The following is a 25,813-nucleotide window of genomic DNA, read 5'->3' as shown; positions in this document are numbered from 1 at the left end:
CTTTGTATGTATAGTTTACAGTAGGGCCCCGCTTTAAGGCACTTTGCTTTACGGCGATTCGCTAATACAGCGGTCTCAATTAGACGCAATTAGACTAAAGCCCTACTCATACAGCACTTGTTCCACTTTTATGGTGGTTTTTGGGCATCGCACGCCATTCTATTCAATGAGTTCCGCTTTACAGCAGTTTTCGCTTTGCAGCGGGGGGTCTGTAACGTAACCCGCCATATGAGTGGGGCCCTACTGTACTTTGTTTCCTGGAAGCAAGTTTTACTTACTATAGGCAACCAGGTGATTGCTGCAACTGCATGATTTTCAGCCCCTTTTCTAAGAAGAGCAAAGTTATTTTAAGGCTGCAGCTCTGTGCAACCTGCTTCTGCATAAAATTTATAGCCCACTCTATCCCAGATTTCCAGGGTAGTCGAATAGCAGACTTTAAAGTTGACAAATGGATCTCCATCCTGAAATCTGACAATATGAAGAGCAGCCGAAGAACAGTGGCAGATTAAAGAAAGAAGCATGTTTACTCTCGTTTGGGTAGAAATGTTGCAGGTAAAGGTGGTGTTCAAGAAAAGTACAAAAGAGGCATTGAGAATGAGAGGAAAATGCAGCTGCCCAAATTTTAAAGGTAAAGGTGTCCCCGCACTTATAGAGCGAGTCATTTCCAACTCTTAGGGTGACGTCTTGCAACGTTTTACTAGGCAGACCGTATATATGGGGTGGGATTGCCAGTTCCTTCCCCGGCCTTTCTTTACCCCCCAGCATATGCCGGGTACTCATTTTAACAACCACTAATGGATGGAAGGCTGAGTGGACCTCGACCCCTTTTACCGGAGATTCGACTTCCTCCTTCCGTTGGAATCGAACTCCGGCCGTGAGCAGAGCTTTCGGCTGCGTTACCGCCGCTTACCACTCTGCGCCATGGAGGATCCAAATTTTAGGTATGAAAATATGATGCTGTCTTTATTTTCATGGGTGTAAACATTGAACCCAGTGACAGTTATTTCTGAGTTAATTTGCTTAGGATAAGTATGCATGGCTATTTTGGCAGAAAACAAAAAGACACATTTTGACATAACTGGTGGGTGGATCTAAGTGCACTGAGCTGATTCTGTAAAAGCTTCAAGTAATAACAAGGCAGGAAGAGAGCAGCTGTGCAGAAGCAATGGTGATTTGATGTCTCTTTGAACTTTATTTCATTGTAGCTTAAAGTCCCTTTTCAGTGGACATTCACAAACAGCCTGTGCTTTTGGCATCATCCTTTAAATGGGGTGTGTGGAACCTGTGACCCTCCAGATGTTGTTTGAACTCGAGCTCTCATCAGCCTCCTGCAGCATTACCAGTGGTCAGGGATAGTGGAAGCTGTAGCCCAGCAACAGCTGGAGGGCCACAAGTTTCCCATCCCTGCTTTCACTGTTGTATTTAAATGGCTATATACAGGGAAACTAAACAGAGGTGGAAGCTAAAATCCTCTCAGTGATGGCAGTAAAGGTTCTGTCCTTGCTCCCAGCAGGTCTTGTCGTTCCTCTGGTGGCTTTGTCATAGAAGAAGTATCAGTTTGCACAACATCATCCTTAACATCAACTTCCTCATTTTTAGTAGGATATTTTGGTATGAAATATTTTGTTCAAATAATAGATCTTTATGTATATGCATAAAATGTTACTTTTGTTCAGTTGACATAATTTGCAGAACTGCTCACATATGTTCTGTACATGATTTTCTTTGTTCGGTCCTACTTGTCTTAGAAATTGAGTGTAGTTGTCACAGTTTTCAACATTTTTTTTCTTACATGTTACCAATGTGTATGAATGCATATATGCATTTTTAAATGGAATGGAATCCTAATAAAATGCCTCCAGTTATCTTTCTCCCCATTTTTCTGTGACTTAGGATGGTATTCATTGCTAATCCTACTCAGAGTAAGCCCAATGAATTTAATAGACATGACTAACTTAGATTCATTAATTTTAATGGATCTATTCTGAGTAGGACTTCATTGAATCCAACCCTTAATGTGCGTATGCACTCATGTCCAGAGGTGACTTGCAAGGGAGAAAATGATATGAACCAAAAACTTACAAATAGTTCAGACGATTGAGCTTGCTCAAAGTCTGGAAATCAGAAATTGAGGAATAGAATATTGCTTCCCAGTTGTTACTGCTCCTCCCCCTTCTAGTGGTCATATCTGCACTTGCAGAAGAGGAGAGGCATTTGGAGAAAGTACCAGCAGTGTGTTGCTGTTGCTGTCTCTCACAAAAAGCTATCTGGAAGGAACACTTCTTTCCTCTGTGGAGAATAGGGTAAGAAAAAAAAGGTGCTTCCTCTTCCTTTGTGTTTGTGCGTTTACAGGTGATTGTAGCAGTGAGTTGCCACTTGTACATTCTGCAAAAACCCAGCATAAAGGCAAATATTTTCCCATTCCCCGAGTCCTCTGCAAATGCCACAGGACTTCTGGAAGGTTGTAGTAGTGGCCACAAATAATGGGTTTGGCAGGTAAGCAAAGCCAAAATTTGTGGACCTCTATGGACTGGTAATTGAGCACTACCACTGTGTAAGAAAGATTGGGTAATTTGGAACCCCAGTCTTCCAGATAATTTTGTGTTTATAATGTTTTCAACTTAATAGTAAGCACGTTTCAGACATTTTTGCATAAATAATTAAAGGTATAAGTTTTATGCAGCTAAATCTATCTAGAGGCCTATTTTCCTTTAATCACTGTAATTAAACTTGTAAAAATGTTTGGAAATTGACTTTTCTGTGTTTATTCAACAGTAAATAGTGTAAATGTACTGCCTTCAAGTCGATTCCGACTTATGGCCACCCTATGAATAGGGTTTTCATGAGGCTGAGAGGCAGTGACTGGCCCAAGGTCACCCAGTGAGCTTCAAGGCTATGTGGGGATTTGAACCCTGGTCTCCCAGGTCGTAGTCCGACACCTTAACCACTGCACTTAAATAACCATAGTAAAAGTGGGGAAAGCCTGTCTTTGTAACTTTTTTAAGAATTGTGTGTAGTATAGATTAGGCTTTTTTGCTTTTCCTATTTGAAAACAGTTGCCATAATCCTCTCCATTCCTTTCTTCCACATGCAATAGTATTCAACCATGTTTGGCATGTCTATAAAAGGATCTTTAGGAAACATGTAGAACAAAAAATATTGCAGAAACCATTTATTTGTGCTTATGAATTCTAACGGATGATACAAGCATTTTTTGTTTGTTTTTCAAACATAATTCTCATTGACATGCTTATAATTTTTTTAATTACTTTATTCATTTCGTTCATTACTGTTCTGGCTTTAAAATCTTTAAAATCAGTTCATATACCAGTTCAGCAAAAACCCAATAGCTAAAGGTGTATTTTCTCTCCAGATGATTCAGATTAGAACTTAATACCATGTTGGTTGGTTTAACTTTGAATTCGTATCTAAGAACAAGGAGGTAAGGGCTTTGTAGTCAGAGCAGAAATCATTGGACAGGAATTAGGCTATCCAACATGTTGTTGTTGTTGCTGTTGCTCTTCTTCTTTAAACTCCCTGTGGTTCATTGATGATTGTCAAATTTACAAAGCAGGAATATATATCAGAATTTCTTAATAGTTAAGGCACAACTGATCTGTGTTAAGTGATAGTGACCTCAGTCAGACATAATGCTAAATCATAATTTAGTGTTGCATGTACAAACCTGCGCTTCAGTCCCTTTTGCTCCTCCAGTGTTACCACAAGGAGATCAGAAGAGTTTACATTTTCAAATAATCAGTTTGTCTGAACTGTGATAAAATGGGGTTAGTTTTAACTGTGGTTTGTCTGAACAAGCAAATATTGTCATCCACAGTTCAAAGTTGGCTTATTCAAACAAACAGCAGTTAAAACTAACCACAGTTATCCCAATTTATACATAATAAACTATGGATGGCCAAAAATGGAAGCAAATGCTGTTCTCCTTATAGTCATGCCAAAGGAAGAGAGGGGAGTGGGGACTGTGTAAACTTGATACTTGTTCATGTAGCACTAAACCATTGATTGTTATGTCCAAATTTGCATTCTTGCTAAAGAATGTAGAAAGTTTCTTGTTGAATAATCAGTTTTACTTATTTATTTAGAAAAAATCCAGGCAATGTGCAAGGACTAGGTTGTCTGCTGGAAATTCACCAGAAGTCCTTAGGTTGAACATGGTCACAGGTACAAAGGAAGCTGCCTTATATTGAGTCAGCCATTATTCTGTCTTGCTTGATATTTTGTATGCTAACTGGCAGTGTCTTCAGAGTTTCCAAACGGGCCTTTCCTGCCTGGAGATGCTGAGGATTTAACCAGGCATCTTTTGTGAGCAAAGCATGCACTCTACTACAGATCTACAGCCCTTCTGTTCATTCCTGCAGAAGACCCAAGGTCTCTCTTCTGCACCAAACTGCACAAGACATTTCATTTAGCACAGTGCAGCTTAGGTAGAACAATATGTAATGTTGAGCAATATTGTTTAAAATTCATGTGGATTTCAGTTTTATTGGTTTATATTTTACAAACATAATTATAATTTTATTGTATTATGAATCATAGTTTAAGAATCAGTAATTCAGTCTTTCTTGTCCTTAAGTCTGCCCTACAGCTTTTAGGGAAGGGATTCTAATTGTACTAAACACACTGCTTTGAATGAAAATTCAAATATATATATTCATATTGGTAGTAAGTCCTTTCTTTTGCGCTAAGACTTACCAGTTTTAGATAGTAGATGTGACTGAATGCTTCCCCAAATATGAAACTCCTTGCATATAGAAAATTGAATATCACAGAGAAGGTTTCTAGACTCGCCTTCTACATGTAGGGATTTTTATTGCCAGGGGGCAATAAAACTCGGATTGTTTTTGGAATTAGTTTCACCGTATAATGAGTGATTGATATAGACTGGACCTAATTCATACTACTTGTCTGTATTTATTTTATCATTTGAAGTAATGATGTGAAATTTGGAAATGGCCATTATAAAATTGGCTAGATGTTTTAAGATATTTGTAAAGAAATCTTTGGATCTAATTTCACTAACTTGTGTTTAGAATTTGGCTATGCAGATATTTTTTTTCTTATAGTTTGTCACCATAACACAGCCTTTCCCAACCAGTGTGCCTCCAGATGTTGTTGGACCACAACTCCCATCAGCCTCAGCCAGCATTGCCAATGGTCAGGAAAGATGGGAATTGTGGTCCAACAACATCTGGAGGCACACTGGTTGGGAAAGGCTGCCATAACATCTACAGTGAATGAAGCTTTGTGACACAATACTGCTCAGAGGCTAGCAGGGAGGAGGCTGTGCTGCCTTACCCTTCTTGCCTTATTGCCTCCAGCAATGGTGGCCTGACAGTGAGCGTGATCCCTGCCAGTAGCAAGTGCAGGGAGCAAGAAGGAATAGGCCAACTCACTAGACACCCGTACCATTTTCCCCTTCTCCTCTGAAAGCACTGTGAATTGCTGTAGGCAGCCCCCTATACGGCACTGAGAGTTGCTTCTGACAGGCATAGTAAGTGCATGGGATGAGGTCTAAAAATGAATAGCTAACATCTGTAATTGGAGGATATCAAAGCAGCCATTTTCCTACAAATTCTGTATTGCACCTTGAGGCTGGAAGCCATAGGAGGGGAGAGTGCCTTTGTACTCAGGTCCGGCTTATTTATTTATTTATTTATTAAATTAATAACTCGCCCTTCCTCCCAGAAGGAGCCCAGGATGGCAAACAAAATGCTATAAACACTCTAAAACAACTTAAAAACAGACTTGAAAATATATTAAAACAAAACATCTTTAAAAACATATTTTAAAAAAAGAAGCTTTAAAAACATCTTAAAAAGCAATTCCAATACAGATACAGACTGGGATAAGGTTTCTACTTAAAAGGCTTGTTGAAAGAGGAAGGTCTTCAGTAGGCACCGAAAAGATATGGTGCCTCTCTAATATTTAAAGGGAGAGAATTCCAAAGGGTTGGTGCCACAACACTAAAGGTCCGCTTCCTATGTTGTGCAGAATGGACCTCCAGATGAGATGGTATCTGCAGGAGGCCCTCACCTGCAGAGCGCAGTGATTGACTGGGTATATAAGGGATAAGACAGTCTTTCAGGAATCCAGGTCCCAAGCTGTATAGGATTTTGTACACCAAAACCAGAACCTTGAACTTGACCCAGTAGCTAATGGGCAGCCAATGCAATTCTTTCAGCAGCAAGGTGACATGTTGGCGATACCCTGCCCCAGTGAGCAGTCACGCTGCCTCATTTCGCACCAGCTGCAGCTTCCGGACCAACCTCAAGGGCAGCCCCACATAGAGCGCATTACAGTAATCCAGCCTGAAGGTTACCAGTGCATGGACAACAGCGGTCAGGCTATACCAGTCCAGAAATGGCTGCAGCTGTCTTACCAGCCAAAATTGGTAAAAGGTACTCCTAGCCACTGAGGTCACCTGGACCGCGAACGACAAGGATGGATCCAGGAGCACCCCCAGACTACGAATTTGCTCTTTCAGAGAGAGTATGACCCCATCCAAAGCAGGCAACTGACCAATTATTTGAACAAGGGAACCATCAATCCACAGCCTCCCTGTCTTGCTAGGATTCAGACATCCAGTCCACCACCAAGTCCAGGCACTTGTACGGCCTCTCCTGATTCAGATGTTAGAGAGAAATAGAGCTGGGTATCATCAGCATCCTGCTGACACCTCATCTCAAATCTCCTGAAGATTACTCCCAAAGGTTTCATATAGATGTTAACAAGCAGTGGGGACAAGTTGATACCCTGTGGCACCCCACAGCACAAATGCCAGGGGGCCAAAAGACAATTGCCCAAAGCTACTATCTGAAAATGACCCTGGAGTTAGGATCAGAATCACTGTAAAACAGTGCCTCCGATACTTATCTCACTGAATTGGCTCAGAAGGTTACCATGGTCAATAGTATCAGAAGCCACTGAGAGATCAAGTAAGAATAACAGGGTTGCACTCCCGCTGTCCTTTTCCTGATAAAGGTCATCCATTACGGTGACCAAGGCTGATTCAGTCCCATAACCAGGCCTGAACCCAAAATGGAATAGGTCAAGATAATCTGTTTCATCCAAGAATACTTGCAATTCCTGTGCCACAACCCTCTTGATCGCCTTCTCTAAAAAGGGTTTTTTTGCAACCAGGCAGTAGTTGTCACAAACCAATGGGTCTAGGGTGGGCTTTTTCAGGAGCAGTCAGATCACTGCCTCTTTTATGACAGCTGCGACCACTCCATCCCACAAAGACGCGTTGAGCACACCCTGAATCCACTCAGGCATACCCCATTGCCAAACTTTAATAAGCCAAGAAGATGAGGATTGAGAGGACACATTGCTGGTTGCATTGTTGCAAGCACCTTGTCCGCATCATCAGGCAGCATTAACTGAAACCAATCCCAAGAAGTTGCAGCAGACATTGCACTGGGACCTCATTGGGGACTACAGTAGATATAGATGGGGTATCAAGATTGCTACGAAGGTGATCAATTTTACTCTCAATGTGCCTTGCAAACAATTCACGATGAGCATCTGAAGGTCTAAAACTCCTTTTCCTGGAATTGATGTCAACAGACCCCTGACAGTATGGAAAGATTCCACAGGACAACTACTTGAGGATGCAACAGAAGCAGAGAAGTGGACCTTCTTCACCACCCTCACCACTGCATAGTAGGCGTGGTTATGAAGATTTACTCGTGCCCAATCAGCCTCACAGCATGTCTTTTGCCACTTGTGCTGTAGCCATCGTCCAGCCTGTTTCATTGCTGTTAGTTCACTGGTGTACCAAGGTACAAACTGGGCTCCACAATGCTGGAGAGGGAGCTCAGGGGCAACCATGTTAAGACCTGACGCGTCTCGTGCCACAGTGTGACATCATGGCATCAACAGAATCATCTGCTCTATCTCTTGGGAACTCCCCTAGGGCATCCAGGTATCCAGTGGATTCCATTAGTCTCCAGGGGTGGACCATCTTAATCTGTCCACCACCCCTGCAGGGGAGGATTGGAGCCATAAGTCTAAATTTCACCAGGAAGTTGTCTGACCATGACAATGGGGTGACATTCACCCCCACATCTCCAGACCATTCTTGTGAGCTTTTTATGGGCATCTGGTTGGCCACTGTGAGAACAGGATATGGACTGGATGGGCCACTGGCCTGATCCAGCAGGCTCTTCTTATGTTCTTAAGATGTATATTCATGCATTGTTCCCAGTGTCAGCTAAAGCTAGCAATGTGGAAAGCCACCCATACACAATTTTTAAAACAAGCACTTTCTCCTTTTTCAAAGATGTCTTGATTGCATTTTTGATGCAATCCATGAAGGCTTTTCTTAAAATTGGCGATATCCCACATTGATGCTAGGATATGGCTGAAGGAGGTGAAATACTCGGATTGAAAGCAAAATGTGGGGAAACTTTTAATAGAGGTGCTGGCAAAGGTCGAACTCTGATATGAGTTGCAGAGGCTTGTAACAGCCTATCCCAAAGGAGAGATGAGCTTTAGGACCTTCAAAATTATTTTCCAGGTCAGATTAAGAAAATTCTCAGTTCACTCACCCAGTGACTTCGATTTCCCAAACCCTTCCCCTGTTTTCTATTAAATTACACTTCCTGGGTGTATCAACAGGAGCAGCAGTGATGATTAGGAAGATATATGTAATGATTTCTTATATAAGGGAATGAGATTGGATATTTCCCCTTAATTCCCTCTCGTGTGTTGCTAGCATGCTCACAAAGCCACTGGGGCCTTACTTCATATCATGGCAGTGGTTCACCAGAGGGAATGGAGGGAATGATCTGATTTCCCTTTTCATCTTATCTCTGACACTACTTTTGTGTCTCCTGATAAGAGTAATTTAAAAGGGAAAGGGTTTGGGGACTTGTGGGAAATGAGATTTCCATAACTGGATTAGCTTGAAAAATTAGCTATTTCCACCTCTAGGTGAGGGAAAGCTTTGTTTATTCCCAATCACATTTGGTCTGAAGGAATTTTGCTCACTATTAAAATATGCATTATGCTGCATTATTAGGAGCTATGAGACTATTACTAGGTAACGCTAGGATTATTTATGTTCCATTTTCTGATATATTTTCCTGATTATGAGTTTTCTGTTTGGAAGTGGAAATTTAGAAATCATTCTTGACCATCAGGTGTTTCTAAGATTTGTAACAGAAGAAGCAGTCAACTACTAGTTACAATCCTGATTTTCAGAGCACATAGAATTAAAATTTTGGCAGCAACATGTGGCCACAATGTTGGAATCCTGTGAGGTATTTTGATACTCCTTTGCTTATGCAAATGGATATTAACAGATATAAGTTAGACTTGGCCTACATTCTCAAAGTGATTTTACAGTTTTGATATTTTGTTTATTTATGGAATAGTTGGATATAAAATTCATTGTTTTAACAAATGCACATTCGTGGGATCTCCTTTGTGCTTTTCAGGAAGCCATACATGATATAAAATGCTTTTAAAATGTAGCATTTTATAATATTTTCAAAGAAAACATTAATAAACTTAATTTTACCTAATAATAAGGTAGGTATCTTTCAGTTTATTTTCTAAATTTACATATTTATGGCTTGATTTTAGTGCACATCATCAATACCTTTACTGTAAATGATACCCACAAAAGTATTGGGGAAATGGGTGCTGACGCTTCTGCATGTTTGACTCCAACAGCTGAATGGGGAGGGAGTTTTCAGATATTAAAACCAAGTTATGTTTGCGTTTGTGTGCTTTGTTTATTAGCAACAAAGCTCAGTATTAGGCACCACTGGTTACTGCCAGCTGGGGCCTTGCACTGTAGTCACAGCTGTGTATTTTGCATTTAAGCCTGCAAAGAATAGCTAATTAGAAAAACCAAAGAGAACAAAGATCACATAGTAATGTAAGTACAATACCATATCTGTCTGATATTGTGTATTTTTTATAAATACTAAAATGGCTAAAGCCAGGCTGCCTAGAGAAGTTTAGTAGTATGCATTAATGTTTGTTAATGAGTGGTAATAAATAAAGTTACATTCTCCAGGTATTTAAATAAGTTGCTTGCTGTACTGGAAATACCCCCAAGGTAGTTTCAAGTGTGTACTGAGGCATTGGATCTCCCATGTATAATTTGGCTGGCATTGTACTGGAGTATATGAGGTAAAGTTTGAGTTTGCCAGTTAAATGTGAACATGCCCTGTCTTCATATTTTTCTAGCAATTGTAACATGTTGGATTATATTTGTACCATTTAAAAAACTTTCTGCTCAAAAATACTAGAAATCTTTAGGGACAATCTCCTAAGTAAATTTTTATTGTCCCCATAATGCAGGCTAGAGATGAAAGACTAACTTGCCTAAGGCCTCCAACTAAATGCATGGCTAGAATGACAATCATTATACCAGGGCCTTCTGGGTCTTGGCTTGGGCGTTTCACTGCTGTGCTACATCAACTCACAAGGATGGCCAACACTGCAAAACTTAAAAGCTGCACTCGTGTATATGCCACAGCTGCATCTTCAGCCAAACATATCTATCCCCACCCCTACCTTCTTTGCACACTGCCAGCCTGTCTCCTTTCCCTGGAAAATGTGCAGCTTCCTCTTCCAGCTGGGGAAAAGATGGGGAGAAAAGGGGAAAAGGTAGTCTATCCTCAATTGCTTGGAGTTTGAAGTACCACCCCCACACAGCTGAGGTATTTGTGGCACAATTTCTGCCCTCCTTATAAAATGGCATTTTTCATAGTTGTAGAAAATAGAAGGGCTGGATTGTATGTGTGTATTTTTACAAACAAAATAATGTCTGTAAACATTTGTAAAGTTTGTTGAACAAAACATCTTTTATCATGTGGATTTTTCCGTTGTTTGATGATAAGGGAGTATTTCCATTAGAGGTATTGTGTTTGCTAGCCGTGACAGCAAGCTTTTTATTTCCTCAGGAGCTTCAAACGTGGGTGGATGGTGCTAATGAAAATGGCTTTGTCCTTGTTTCATTTGGAGCTGGAGTCAAATATTTATCAGAAGACATAGCACTTAAATTGGCCCATGCTTTGGCTAGACTTCCTCAACGAGTTATTTGGAGGTAAGTATGATGGCACAGTAGCTATTTGCAATAGGTTTAAAGCATGCTTGGATACCCAAGTCTTGGCCAGAAGAGTGCAACAGAGGTAGCAAAAAATATGCATCTGTGGCACCATCTATTCCAGGAGTGCTTTCATCCACCCTTGTCTACTACCTGCCAGCAGAACTTTAACTTGCACTTTGCAACAGGTGGGAAAGAAGTGTAGGCCAAGAAAATTATTGGTCTTTCTTAAGGTATTCAAGGGAGAACAAAAAGAGATTATTTGTCTTACAAATAGGAATAGGAACTATTGGCCAGTGCTGATTTGAAGCATTCCGTCAAGTCTGTTCTTTGTCTGCTTGCCGCTGCTTTTACTAATTCATTTTTCCCTTGCAAAAAAATTGATACTAATTTTGATATTTTAATGGAAATCATTAAATGAAAGGAAATATCAATAAAATTATTGTACTTAATATTGAGAATTTAGAGGCAGTTTTTTAAAGAAACCATTTTTGAAAATAGCCATAGAAAATTGCTACATAAAAACCCGATCTATGGCCAATAAGTGACTTAATGAAAAAATCAGTACCAAATCTGAATTAGGTGGACTTTTAGCACATCCCTACATTTAAATATTATGGAATTGTTTAATTTGGATTGTAGCAGTCTTACGTATTGTCAGTGCTTCACATTGCACTAGCTTTCTTGAACTGAAAAGCCATCTGATGTTTTATGTATTGCGTTTTACTTTTTAGAAACTTACTTATTCTTTTTAAATCCATCACCAGTAGGGATGGGTGAGAATTCCGCTGAATTCAGATTTAGCACCAGATTATTCAGTGGTCGACATATTCTCCATCTTTGCGGAGTGAGCCTGTTTGCTCTGAACTTCAGCAGCTTTCCCCTGACTCTGTCTGTTTGCCTCTCTCTCACTCCCTTCCACTTAATTAATCCATGTTCCAAGTGGAAGGAAGCAAGCCAAGTCTTTCACATGTTAAGGACAGGGCTTGTTGAGGAGGAAATGGTGGTAGTGGACCCTGAAAGCTGCTTTTTTCCTTTCCTTTCCAAAAGGAAAACAGCCATTCTCTACTACCGAAGAAACTAACCAACCTCAGTCACAGCAGAGGAGAAGGCAGCAGCAAAGCTGCTTTCCTTTCCTTTATCAATATTTTGTTTCACAAATATTGATATTTTATTTCACAAATATTGACATTTTGAAAGAAAATATTTTGAAAACAGTTGATATTAATATCAATATTTGGGGGGAGGAAAAAATCAGAACAGTAAAAGCAGCAGATAGCAGACAAAGAACAAACTCTAATCAATACTGCCTGTTAGGACAACAGAATGCTTTCGAAGCAGCACCAGCCAATGGATCCCATCCCTAATCACAAGTGTACTTCATTTGATACATCTGGTTTTCTAACCTTGTTTCTGACCTTGCCTTAACAAAGGGGTGGGGAATTAAACCCCCCTTCCTGTGGGCCAAGTTTGACAGATGGGATCAGTAGATTATCAGTGCTTGAGGAGACCTCCAAGTGATGCTGTGAACCCCTGATAATCAGTTGATAGCTCAAAGCACCACACACAGCTCTCTGGAAGCACCAGCAACCAGTTGATCTTCAAGGCTTGCAAAGAGCCGCAGTTCTTTACCGGTGCCTACAACAAATTAATGTATAAACCTGAATGTTGAAACTGGTTTTTCTGATGTGTTTAGGTACTCAGGAAAGAAACCTAGGAACTTGGGTAACAATACAAAACTCATAGAATGGTTACCACAAAATGACTTGTTAGGTGAGTAGAATTTAAAGTGGTGTTTAGTTTTATATGTTCTTAAACAAAAAAGTCACATTGTATCTTACTGTATTATGAATTGGATTGCTAGATTATGTGTTATTAAGAACAGGATTTTGATAACTCAGAAGTGTTTTATAAAGATATTTCCAATTTTTGTATAAAATGTAAAATATGCATTGAAGAATATGTGGGTTTGATTGTGAATATTGTTTTCTTTGCATTATCATGGTAATACTGATGTGATTAGTGGTACATCAGCAACATTATAGGTAACATTTAAGGAAGATTGCCTCTATGTGAAGTATATATACACTGATTTGTTAGGAAAATGAAGCTGTCGATTTATTGTTGCCAGCACTGTGAAACATGAAGAGAGATCTTTGATCTCATGTGTATCTTGAAAATGGGAGGATAAAAGACTTGGCAAGCAATTGTTTGTTTCCCTGTTTCCCAGCTATGCCAACAGCAATGTCACATGCTTGTCATCTGCAAGGAAAAAGTAGAAGATTCCCAAGAGAGTTGGGAAAGTCCTCTTATTCCATTGCCAAGTTTATGTAAATGCCTGTTTTTACTACCTTACTATATTTTATGATACGTTGCAGTTAACTTGAAATATTTTCTTCCCTGCACCTCATCTCTTGCTGCTTTAGGTCACTCTAAGATTAAGGCCTTCCTTAGTCATGGTGGCCTCAACAGCATTTTTGAAACTATGTATCATGGTGTACCTGTGGTGGGAATTCCTCTTTTTGGAGACCATTATGACACTATGACCCGAGTGCAGGCCAAAGGCATGGGGATATTACTAAACTGGAAAACCATTACTGAGGATGAATTATATAATGCACTGGTGAAAGTTGTTAATGATCCCAGGTAAGATTGTCTCATAACCCACTCCCCTTTTCTTTTGCTAAATTTAAAGAATTTTATAAAGTAGTTGTAGTAGCTGTATGCAAGTTATTATTGTGTTTTAAAGGTTATATTAGTTAATATATATTTATGGTTGTGCTTTATTTACTGGATGTATTTTGTTGCTCTGTTTTTCTTATATGTTGCCCTGGCTTATTTGGGATGAAGGGCAATACAGAAATGTAACAATAAAATAAATTTGTTCCATAGCCTCATTTGCAAAATGTAGTATCTGAAGATGATGAAGCAGTTAATTGCTGGACTTGTATAAACCCAATATGCGAATTTTCTGTTGTCTTCCTATTCCACAGCTACAGACAACAGGCCCAGAAGCTGTCTGAAATTCATAAAGACCAACCATGTCATCCTGTTGATCGAACAGTCTACTGGATTAATTACATCCTTCGTCACAATGGAGCACAGCATCTACGTGCTGCTGTTTACACAGTCTCTTTATATCAGTATTTTTTATTGGATATTGCTGTTGTTGTACTGATTGGTACTGCCTTACTGTGCTATATTTTGGCCAGGATAGCAAAATTTATCTGCAAGCAAAGCAAACATCTTTGGTCCACTGATGAACATGCAACCATTAATGGACATTACCAAAATGGGATACCAAATGGCAAGTATAGAAGAAATGGCCACATTAAACATGAAAAAAAGGTGAAATGAGCCAATTATCCAATGTACATTAGCAGCGAATCAGTTCTATAATTGAATTTTTTAGCTGTAACTTAGTCTAACACCTACTTAAATTAAAATAATAAACAGTTCTAACGCTCCCCTACAGTATGTAATCTTATGCAATTAAATTCTGCAGAACTAAGGAAAATCTTTAGAAAAATGAAGCACAAGCTAAAATGCAAACTGTATTTTATTCTTAATACTGATGCAGAAAGATTATTCTGGCACTGAAGTTTTTTAGAAGCCTTAATTCTCTGAAGTAATTCAATAAGTATATTTATGACTTCTCCATTTGTGAATCTGTGTGTGTGCGTCCCAGATAAGGAAAGTTTCACTTGACACTGGTTCTTCCTTTATTCATATACTCATTCATATCTTTCCAGAGAGAACTTTGTTTGATTTATCTAAGGTTCAATATGCTACCTGTCAATGATGTTAATGAAAGTAATCTTTCCTAGTGTTTGGTACATAGCAGTAAACTAACTGCAGAATCATTATGGAGCCATAAAAATCATATTCTTAAAAGGCACTGAAGAATATGATTAAAAAACCTATTCTTTTGATATGCTACTTAACTCTTCCTTTCTCTTCCATTTCTTTAGAGAAAAGGAAATTGCACAAGAGTACCGTAAGCTGTAATTTTATATTTATGTATATTTTATGTTCATTCTTTATTTTTTCCCATATCCATTAATGTATGCCATTGTAAGGGTGTTTTATTCCAATAATTATAAGGGCTGTATGGATAGAATAGATAGTTTTAAGAAAATAAATGAAGCAGAGAAAAGAAAATCTGCCCCAAGCTCTTTGGAAAAGGTTTTGCCATGTCCCTTGAACCAATGCAGAATCAAACCACCTTTGGGGTTTGTTATAAAGTTGAATGTCTTTGCTATTAGATTATTTCAATTAAGTTTGCCACTCCCAGCTCAAAACCACAGTGGTTCTGAGGTTCACTTTCAGTAGTTCTATCTGTTCTTTATGCTGGTCTGGGCCACACAATCCATGTTACATAGTTGCCAACATCAATTCTCTGAATAAAATGGAGGCTATCCTTTTGGTCAGTTACTGCTGTCTTTGTAGAGGTTTGATATCATGCATTAAACCTAGAAAACTAGTTGGAATGTTTGTCTGTACCCATGTCCATAGCTGTCCCACTGCTCAACACTTTCAATCACTGTAGCTGATACCAGACTTTTCTGGTTTTAAACAGAGAATGGGAATACAGGGCATTGAGCAAAGATCAGGACTGTCCTATTGAACCAGTGTTGGCAACTATGAGTTTAATAACTTCCATGTCATTCTGTTTACTTGGAATTTGCACTACACATGTTGTGAGTGTCCATTTTATTTATTTGCAGTTTGAAATTCCATGTCCAACAGCAGTAGGGGGGGAAGTCTCTATTGAGTGTTGTTCTGAAAAAACAAACAGAATGCTAAAATCATCTTCGTACACAATGACATGCTATTTCATTATCATCCCATCAGGAGCCTCTATCTTGTAGCCATAAAATAGCACTGCAAATGTGTTCATAATACTGTATTCAGTACAGGAAATTGTACTGCTTTCCAGATACTTGAAGAAAGTGGTATTATCAGTAAACTGTTAGCTTTATCTTTTTACAATCCTATCAATATGTGGCAACTAAAGGAACACAAAGAGGCAATGAATGGTGGGAGAGTGACAGGACGTAGAGTGTATGAATGAGTTGGTTTTAATGTATTGAAGAAGGTACACAAGCACTGACCGGATGATTAAGGATAACTTAATCTCCACTGTGATACAACTTAAGCAATAAACATGGATTTAATATAGAAACAAGTTGTTGAAAGCACGTCTTTATTCAAATACACTTGTCTGTTTATGTGTATACAAAAGCTATACCTTGTGTATGCATGACTAATAACTGTTAGGTTTCTCTTCATATACATATTTTTGTGTGTGTGTGTGTTCTGTAAATACCCATAGTCACATGTTTCGTAACATAATTAAAAAACAAATATTCTGTTTCCTCTTAGAAAAAGAATTCTGGCAAAATTTATGCCTTTGGTCCACTGTCAGTTTAATAAAATGGACTCACTTTATACTTTGCAACATTTTGTTCTGAATTCTCCAATACAGTGCAGTTTTTGCCCATACAGAAATAACTTGGCCATTGCTCACCATGTGGAATATAATGGGAGTTAGAATTGGAGTTAGATTTCTGAATAACTAATACTAGCAAAGTCTTCAAGTATCTGTATTTTTTACTTACTTTGTATGCTCCTTAACATATCAGGAATATTTTGTACTTGGTATGGCAGTAAAACACACACATATGTGGAATAAATCTTACTGAGATTAATGGAAGCTAGGCCTGATTCGTGTAACTATTTTGGAAGAGCTAATTCAAAAGAATCTTCCCTGCAATTAATTAGATATGTCTGTGAGGAACACTATTCATGCCAGAAGGTGCACCATGAGCTGTGTGAGAAAATTCACCCAGCTTGTGATATGCATGGCAGCAACTTGTGCTTTTGTCAGCTAGTTGTCACAACCAATTTGTCACAAATATATTCAGATAATGTCAAAGTGGTTGTGTTGTGATTAACTCCTGTTTGTCCCCAAAATTTTGATGATCTTCTAACCTTTAGTACTTCTTTGTAACAGTGGTTGGAAGAGAATCTAAGACTGCTCTGCTCATGGAGTCTTCTGTCCCCACATAATTAATTCCTTAGTAGAACTAGGAAAACTCACATGCCACATCATTTTCCTGAGTTTTGGATATTTTGTTCAGATTATTTATTTAATACCTTCCATTGCCTAGTGTCTTATGTCACGCTTCAATATATCTTTCGTCATCTTCACAAAAGCCCATATGGTAGATTGGGTGGAGAGGTGGTTTGCTCAGAGCCATCCTGAGGATGAGTAGGGAAATGAACCTGGTCTCCCACACCATAATATACTCCCCCTTGCATATACTGTATTTCAAAAATTAAAATAAGGCAGTGACTCCTTTTGAGCTTGTAAGCTAAAGATGCTGTAACATACATTTGACAACCCCGTGTTCTATTAGTTAAACTATCAAAATGGATTCGGGAAAGCAAATTAATGCTATGATCCTAAATATACTTATTCCTAAATTTGCTTAATTGAAATTGCAAGTGTGTTAAGGATTCCTCTTAATATTCCATCTTTGAAGAAATAGAAAATATATTGTACAGCAAATTTCCAATGATTTTTTAAAAAATGATACATTTTATATTGTGATAGGTTTACAATTTTTTTCAAGATACTAACAGGACATAAAAGCTGTGCCTTCCTTGATCTTTCCAAACTTTGCTAAGTTGCAAGTTTTAACTTGAGAAAATGGGTAAATCACAAGGCCCAATGTATGAGAAACATGCAATCTGATACTGAGCTACAGCCCCCTTTCACAGGTGTTCACAAAATATTTTAAGATTCTCTACCCATGTAAAAAAAGGGCTGGTGATTGAGGATATCAGTCCTGAACCCACTACCCATAAAATATTTGTGAAACCTAAATGTCCCTGCTGCTTCCCTGTTGTTGCATGAATAAAGGAATGGTCTCTGGGTTTACTTTTTTTTTTTTTTTAACCTTTTGCCTTAACAAATCTAAGTCATACCAGATTTTCTTTGGCAATGTATTCATTTTTAACAAATGGTTTGCAATAGAAATCCAAGACTCCATAAGTTGTAATTTTTTTGTTTACCTTATACAACCATACCTAATTAATGCGCTAAGTTATATTAATGAAAGCAGTGGGAATATTTGTATTAATCCAGGCATATGTAAGGGTTTATACGTGTTTAGTTAGTTAACATAGTTGCCTACACCAAAATAGTTAACCACTCCCAAAGGTGAACAAATATATTCTAATACTTAGCTGGCTTGTTCTATTTAATCCAGTTTCCAAATAGCAAAATTGAAGTGGCATATTGTGTCAGTGAAATGGAAAAAAGTACTGTTTTAATTTTTAAATTATTATTTAAAATTAATTTAAATTTACACTTATGTCCTACCCTCCTTCTCAAGGAGCTCAGGGAAGTCGACATCTTTCTCACCCCAGATTTTATCTTCCAAACAGGCCTGTGAAAGTAGGCAAGGGTGAGAGACGATGATTGGCCAAGGTCACCCAGTGAGCTTCATGGCTTAAGGCGCAATCCAACTCATCTTTCTGCTGGGCTGGGGTGAGTTGGATGCTGTGGATCCTTGGCTGTACCGGCAGGCTCCTCACTGTACTGGGCTGTGCTGGCAGCAGCCCTCTGCCACAGCTGAGCCATGGCGCCGCTGGGGACACCCAGCCTGGCAGATGGAGGGCCAGTGGAAGCCCCAAAATGGGGTGTTCTGGGGTATGATGAGGGAGGAGCAATGGGGGTTCTTAAGCAAGATCCTCCTCGTGTTCGGAGCCCTTCCTGGCTCAGAGCACAGATTGTCCACCATGGTCATTTCAGTTCCCAGATCAAGACAGAAACCAGACTGAAACAGATCTAGATAATCAATTACATTAAAAAAAACCAAAAACCTCAGATTGGGTCACCACCACATGTTTGAGATCTTGCCCTAGAATGGAATATTTGACTTTGGCTTGTAATTCCCCAGAATGCTGGGAGCTTGTGAGGACTTAAAAAAAAAGTAAACATATAACCACTGATGTCATTTATGCTAGCTCTTATAACCTCCTTTCTCAGAGAGTCCTTAATTACCATTTCTGTCAACTTGGCCAAGCCTCCTTTGCTGCCTTAATTAGACAAAATGGGCAAGGATCACACACACACATGGATAAAGTCTCCCTTTTAAGATTCCTATCCACATTCTGAGGATCAACAAGCTGAAAAATACCCATAACAGATGAGTAGCTGTCAAAGGTATATGGCTCTGAATTCCATGTGGAGTCCAAGTTGGAATAGATGTGAGTCCCCCTCCATAATATGAAGACCTAAATTGAAAAGGAGTCTCACTACACAGAATAGCTTGTTTGGCCAACTCAGTGTAAATGAAATGGTGATGGAAGAGCCAAGACTTTGTCATCATCGCTACCTTGGAATAGGCCCCAAGATGGCCTTTAGTCTGTATTGATTGAGGCATAGTGTCACAGTGTTGTTGATACTGTAACGAGTTTTCCTCTACTTCTTCTTATTCATTCCCCACCCTCATACAATTTCATTGTCATTGGTATCTCAGAGAACCAGGGAGTTGATTTGGCTTTCACAAGTGGGACAGGATGCTTAGGAACAAGGGCTCACACTATTTCCCCTTTCTAGAGATTGGCCAGCGCATTGAAAGAACTACCAATGATACAAGCAGGAGAATCATGATGGTTCATGAGAGCAAATGGGTTGAGATTAAACTGAATCAGTCATGTGTTTGTGTGTACACACACTATGCTTATAGAGGTTATTCCATGTTAGAAAATGTACATTTAAGGATTTGTCCCCAATATGCATAGCATATTTTAATAACAATGTTTTTAAAATATGAACTATTATGAATCTGTAGATAATAACAGAACACAAAAATAAGGTGATCTTTTTGACATCTTTCCCTTTCTCAAACTTTCTGTAGTAGCTGAACAATTTTGAGGATGGAACAATCTGTGTATATACTGATATCCAATAGTTATTTGCTTCTCTTCTTGTTCATTGTGTGTGTTATAGTCATGTGAACTGTAGATGCCTGCTAGGCATTGTGAATCCTATTGAACAAAGTACTATACAAACACAATAAAGGGAAAAGCCTGAGGCCTGGTCTACATATACAGCACAATAATGTGGTTGAATCTTAAGGTGATAGTGTGGACTGTGCCACTTCAGGGTGGGGTTCTCTTACATTAAAAGCTACCCTCTGGTGCATTAAGCAGAAAGTTTACAGCCCAGACTGCTTCTTACTATACTAATGGACTCCTTACAGATTTATTTATTTTTTTAAAAGCAGTAGCTTTATTTTATTATTACTATTACACTGTACTTCATTTGTTTTCTACTCAGCCGCCCTGGGAACATTAATTTTTGTTATTGAAGGTGTGGGATATAAATTATGCAAATAAATAAAAGTGATTCCCTCACCTGGCACCAGCTGTTCTACCACCTGTCAAGAACTGCTGCCAGTTCCCACCAGAACTCAATTCCCAAGTTCAGGGCAATTGATCCTGGCCAGCCACAACCTGTGCCTTTCTTACCAGGGCTGCGTAAACCAACCACAACCCTGCAAGGTAGGTAGACTGTCACCACCCTTTAAACCTGGTCACCCACTCTGGGCCAAGGGGAAACCCAAAATGCCAGAAATAGACCTGCCAAGGATACCAGAAGACAAGAGCCAAAGATGCAGTCTTTGCCTTGGAGCCTTAGGCAAAATACCTAAATATATGGTAGTCCATGGCTAATTGGCCAAGGTGCTGGTTTCAGAGCCAATTTCCCCTGAAATGAACACACACTGATAAGTAAGAGGTAGCTTCATTAGAATAAAATATAAATGCAAATAGTATGGCAGTAAAATAGTTTCTTAAACCAAACACACCCAAGGGCTAGATAAAATACAGAGAGAATTCAAATCACAAATAAAAATCACAAAGCTGTCTAGCCTAATCTATACTCACAAAGATTGATAAACCAGCAGAGTAACATCATGGTTCCACATCTCCCCAGAGATGTATAGTCTGGATAGCAGATGGAAGATGGAACCTCAACATCAGGTAGCACCAAAGAACGTTGAGGAATGAAGACCTAAGGTCTTGGTTCTATTTTTACAGGGAAAAGCCCAGCAACAGCCAGGAATTAATTAACCAGTCAGGGGGCTTTCTGATAATGAAATCTTCTGGAGCTTTCATGCCCTAACAGTCACGCACGCCTATGGCCTTGAAGTACCAATCTCGGCTGATACGCAGGTGTTCTTGCTTATTGCTTAATTGAGTTCAACTGTGAGAACTGTCTGTCTCATAGCCTCTCAGAGGCCCAGTTCAGGCAAGATGTCGTCCCCCCCCCAGCAATTCCTTGCCACAGAAGCATTTTAGAAACCAGGCATTCTTGACACCACCTTTAGACTCTTAACCAATTCTTTGCTTTGTCATTCTTCATGTGTATCTACGGAAGCAAAGAAGAGTGAAACACATTCAGTTCTTCTCATGGTCTTGCTTATATGATTTGATTAGTTTGTAAAGGGAAAAAGCACTATGAATGATGGTATTTTAATAACTGATTAAGAAAAAGTGTATCACTCTTACTACGTGTCCCCATCATGGATACTTAACACGATATAGAGTTGTAGTAGGTAACTAAAGCAACATGGAATTCTATGTGCATTTTTGGACAGACTTGGGCCATGAAGTAAGGAACCCAAATACGTAATTCCTGATTTCATAAATTATCTCATTTGCCAGGTCCATACTCTGAGAGGGCCACATAATTTAAAAGGGGGATGGGGAATCTCAGGCCTGGGGACCACATGTGGCCCTCAAAGCCTGTCTCTGTGGCCCTCAGGACTCTCCGCAACCACACCGTCTCCCGGCCCTCGAGTGTTTTTGAGGGGCTGTAATGTGTCCTTGAACTCTAACTGATAATGCCTCTTGCTTGCTTGGATGGAGGATAGAGAGGGGTGTGTGTAGAAACTAGCCTATTGTACAAAGGTGCAATGTACATCCATTGCTTCACCCAGTTTTGCCTTTGGGTGTGTTCACCACTGCAATGGAAAATGGAAAGGTTTCCCCATCCTGGCTTAAAGAGTTGCATAGAAGAATTTCATCAGTTGTGGGTTTTCTCATCATTGTGTTGAATTGACAGAACAAGGTGAGGGCAACATCCAATGTTATCTGTCTTCTACCACAGCAAGACATCCACTTTCTGTTCTCCCCACTTCAGCTCCCCACATCCTCCCAAAATTTGCTCTGGAGGATCCCCCAACTCTCCAGATGAGATGTTGGTGGGTGCAGAGGGCAATGGGGGAAGGAAGGAGAAACCATATTGCACAAGTTGATACCAACTCACACTATGGTAGATATCGCGCTGAATCTGGCCAAATTTTACTAATTTCTTTTCTCCCATACCACAAGTTTCTGTAACATCACATTATTCATCTTTATTTCCATTAGATTTCCCCTGCTGTTTCTTTATTGTAATTAAGAGTTTTGTGTATCTTGACTTCCCGGAAGTGAGTGCCCAGCTGGTGATTGTCTCTGAGGGATCTCTGCCTCAGAGGAAGCTTATTTCAGTTTAAAAGCCAGCCAAGAGGAAACTTTGACTGGCTTAAATGTTCTCCAAGGTATAGGTGAACCGATCAGATTTTCCACAGGACTTCGTTGAGCTGTCGGCTGCTGGAATTGATCAGGAATTCCCTGAGATAAGAAGGCATACCGATCGGCTGAAGACGGAGTCAGGACTTCCATAAGAACATAAGAAGAGCCTGCTGGATCAGGCCAGTGGCCCATCTAGTCCAGCATCCTGTTCTCACAGTGGCCAACCAGGTGCCTGGGGGAAGCTCGCAAGCAGGACCCGAGTGCAAGAACACTCTCCCCTCCTGAGGCTTCCGGCAACTGGTTTTCAGAAGCATGCTGCCTCTGACTAGGGTGGCAGAGCACAGCCATCATGGCTAGTAGCCATTGATAGCCCTGTCTCCATGAATTTGTCTAATCTTCTTTTAAAGCCATCCAAGCTGGTGGCCATTACTGCATCTTGTGGGAGCAAATTCCATAGTTTATGCGCTGAGTAAAGAAGTACTTCCTTTTGTCTGTCCTGAATCTTCCAACATTCAGCTTCTTTGAATGTCCACGAGTTCTAGTATTATGAGAGAGGGAGAAGAACTTTTCTCTATCCACTTTCTCAATGCCATGCATAATTTTATACACTTCTATCATGTCTTCTCTGACCCGCCTTTTCTCTAAACTAAAAAGCCCCAAATGCTGCAACCTTTCCTCGTAAGGGAGTCGCTCCATCCCCTTGATCATTCTGGTTGCCCTCTTCTGAACCTTTTCCAACTCTATAATATCCTTTTTGAGATGAGGCGACCAGAACTGTACACAGTATTCCAAATGCGGCCGCACCATAGATTTATACAATGGCATTATGATATCGGCTGTTTTATTTTCAATACCTTTCCTAATTATTGCTAGCATAGAATTTGCCTTTTTCACAGCTGCCGCACACTGGGTCGACATTTTCATCGTGCTGTCCACTACAACCCCAAGGTCTCTCTCCTGGTCGGTCACCGCCAGTTCAGACCCCATGAGCGTATATGTGAAATTCAGATTTTTTGCTCCAATATGCATAATTTTACACTTGTTTATATTGAATTGCATTTGCCATTTTTCCGCCCATTCACTCAGTTTGGAGAGGTCTTTTTGGAGCTCTTCGCAATCCCTTTTTGTTTTAACAACCCTGAACAGTTTAGTGTCGTCAGCAAACTTGGCCACTTCACTGCTCACTTCTAATTCTAGGTCATTAATGAACAAGTTGAAAAGTACAGGTCCCAATACCGATCCTTGAGGGACTCCACTTTCTACAGCCCTCCATTGGGAGAACTGTCCATTTATTCCTACTCTCTGCTTTCTGCTTCTTAACCAATTCCTTATCCACAAGTGGACCTCTCCTCTTATTCCATGACTGCTAAGCTTCCTCAGAAGCCTTTGGTGAGGTACCTTGTCAAACGCTTTTTGAAAGTCTAAGTACACTATGTCCACTGGATCACCTCTATCTATATGCTTGTTGACACTCTCAAAGAATTCTAATAGGTTACTGAGACAGGACTTTCCCTTGCAGAAGCCATGCTGGCTCATGTACATGCTGTACTGAAAAAAAGCGAAGCGTTTTTTTTCTTCCTAAAAACGTTCTTAACCAGCGAGCCTCCTTCTGTCTAAATCTTATCATTTGGCTTAAATTACGGGGTGAGTCATACTTTTTCTCATTTAAGTATAATTAAGGAAGAAAGAAAATGTAAACAATTTATATATTTTTTTTTTACGACAAAAAGCTGGCCTGAATTTGGAGTTTTAAAGATTAAAAACGGATGAGAGGTAGTTATTATTTGATGGAAATATATTTTGGACTATTTTTCTCCTTGGATTATTTCTTTTTGGACGAATCTGCTGTTCGTATATGTTACTAATCGCTTGGTGTTGTGAACCAGAATTGTTTTGCATTCCTGGACGTAGATAAGAACTGTGCTGGCCGGACTATAATAACAGGCCTGGAATATTAACTCTTTTGTTGGTGGAGGAAAAAAAAAGAAATAGACTGCCTCTAGGTTTTGGAACAGTGGTTAATATCAGAAATTAAAGGCTTCTTTAGAATGACAACTAGAAAAGCAGCTAAGGCTCAGGAGTGAAGAGGTTCAATTGATCCACAGGAAGGGGCTATACCTCCAGATATGTTTCAAAAAATAATGGAAGGGATTAGTGATATAAAACAGGAAATGAAAACTGGATTGATAGATATAAAAGACTATATTAAAACACAAGTGGATGAGATTAAAGGGACAATTGGACAAATAAAGGAGGATGCAAAAAATACTAAAGAAAAGGTTCAAATCTTGTAGAATAGAACAGATATATTAAATGTGGAATTAGAAAAAAATTTGGACTACATGGCTGTGATTGAAATGAGAAATAAAGAACATTGTTTGAGATTCCGTGCAATCCCTGAGGAAACAGGTGAAGACATCAGAGATAAAATTGTTAATGCTTTAGTAAAATTTCTGGATTTGAATGAAGATCGGATGAAATTTGAAATAGATAAAGTTTATAGAATTAATTCCAGATATGCAACAATGAAAAAAATTCCAAGAGATGTGCTTGTTCACTTTATAAAAAAGACGACCAGAGATATGGTATTACAACAACACTTGAACAATACCTTTAAAATTGATGGTAAGGAAATACTGGTGATAAAAGAAATTCCTATTAGACTTTTACGTAAGAGAAAAGAATATGCTTTCTTTACAGAAAAACTTAAGCAATGCAAAATTCAATTTAGATGGGATGTTCCAGAAGGAGTGATTTTTACATTCAGACAACAGAAATATCGATTGAATACTGTTCAAAAAGCAAGGGATTTCTTGAGAAAAGCTTCAAAAGACATGGAAGAAGATAAACTCAAAGATATGGATACAATTCCTGTGAAACAAAGTCAACAGGAACATGCAGAGGAGGGGAAGGAAGATGATGGATTAAAGGGAGCATCAGGTACATTTTAAAATACACGCTTAAAGATGGATTACAAATATCTAACTTGGAATATAAATGGAGCCAACACCGCGCAGAAGAGAAAGTGTTTCATTATTTGAAAAAATTAAAATTGGATATAATTTGTTTACAAGAAACTCATATTAAGAAGAAAGATTCCAAATATTTGATTTGTAAAAATTTGGGTGAAGAATT

At 39.2% G+C, this 25,813-nt stretch overlaps 1 protein-coding gene across 8 annotated transcripts in view; it reads left to right on the top strand.

The window, feature by feature from the left end:
• UGT8 (UDP glycosyltransferase 8) overlaps positions 1-16,544 on the top strand; it is a 78,351-nt gene extending 61,807 nt beyond the window's left edge. For all 8 annotated transcript variants that reach the window (XM_061585286.1, XM_061585278.1, XM_061585283.1 and 5 more), the window contains 4 exons: positions 10,941-11,083; positions 12,780-12,856; positions 13,510-13,729; positions 14,077-16,544. In XM_061585286.1, the coding sequence (XP_061441270.1) occupies positions 10,941-11,083; positions 12,780-12,856; positions 13,510-13,729; positions 14,077-14,440 (804 nt within the window). In that variant the 3' untranslated portion in view covers positions 14,441-16,544. The remainder of the gene's footprint in view (positions 1-10,940; positions 11,084-12,779; positions 12,857-13,509; positions 13,730-14,076) is intronic.
• Positions 16,545-25,813: the final 9,269 nt, after the last annotated feature.

Source organism: Rhineura floridana, chromosome 9, assembly GCF_030035675.1.
Source record: "Rhineura floridana isolate rRhiFlo1 chromosome 9, rRhiFlo1.hap2, whole genome shotgun sequence".
Taxonomy (NCBI): domain Eukaryota; kingdom Metazoa; phylum Chordata; class Lepidosauria; order Squamata; family Rhineuridae; genus Rhineura; species Rhineura floridana.
This window is presented reverse-complemented; position numbering and strand designations above follow the sequence as displayed.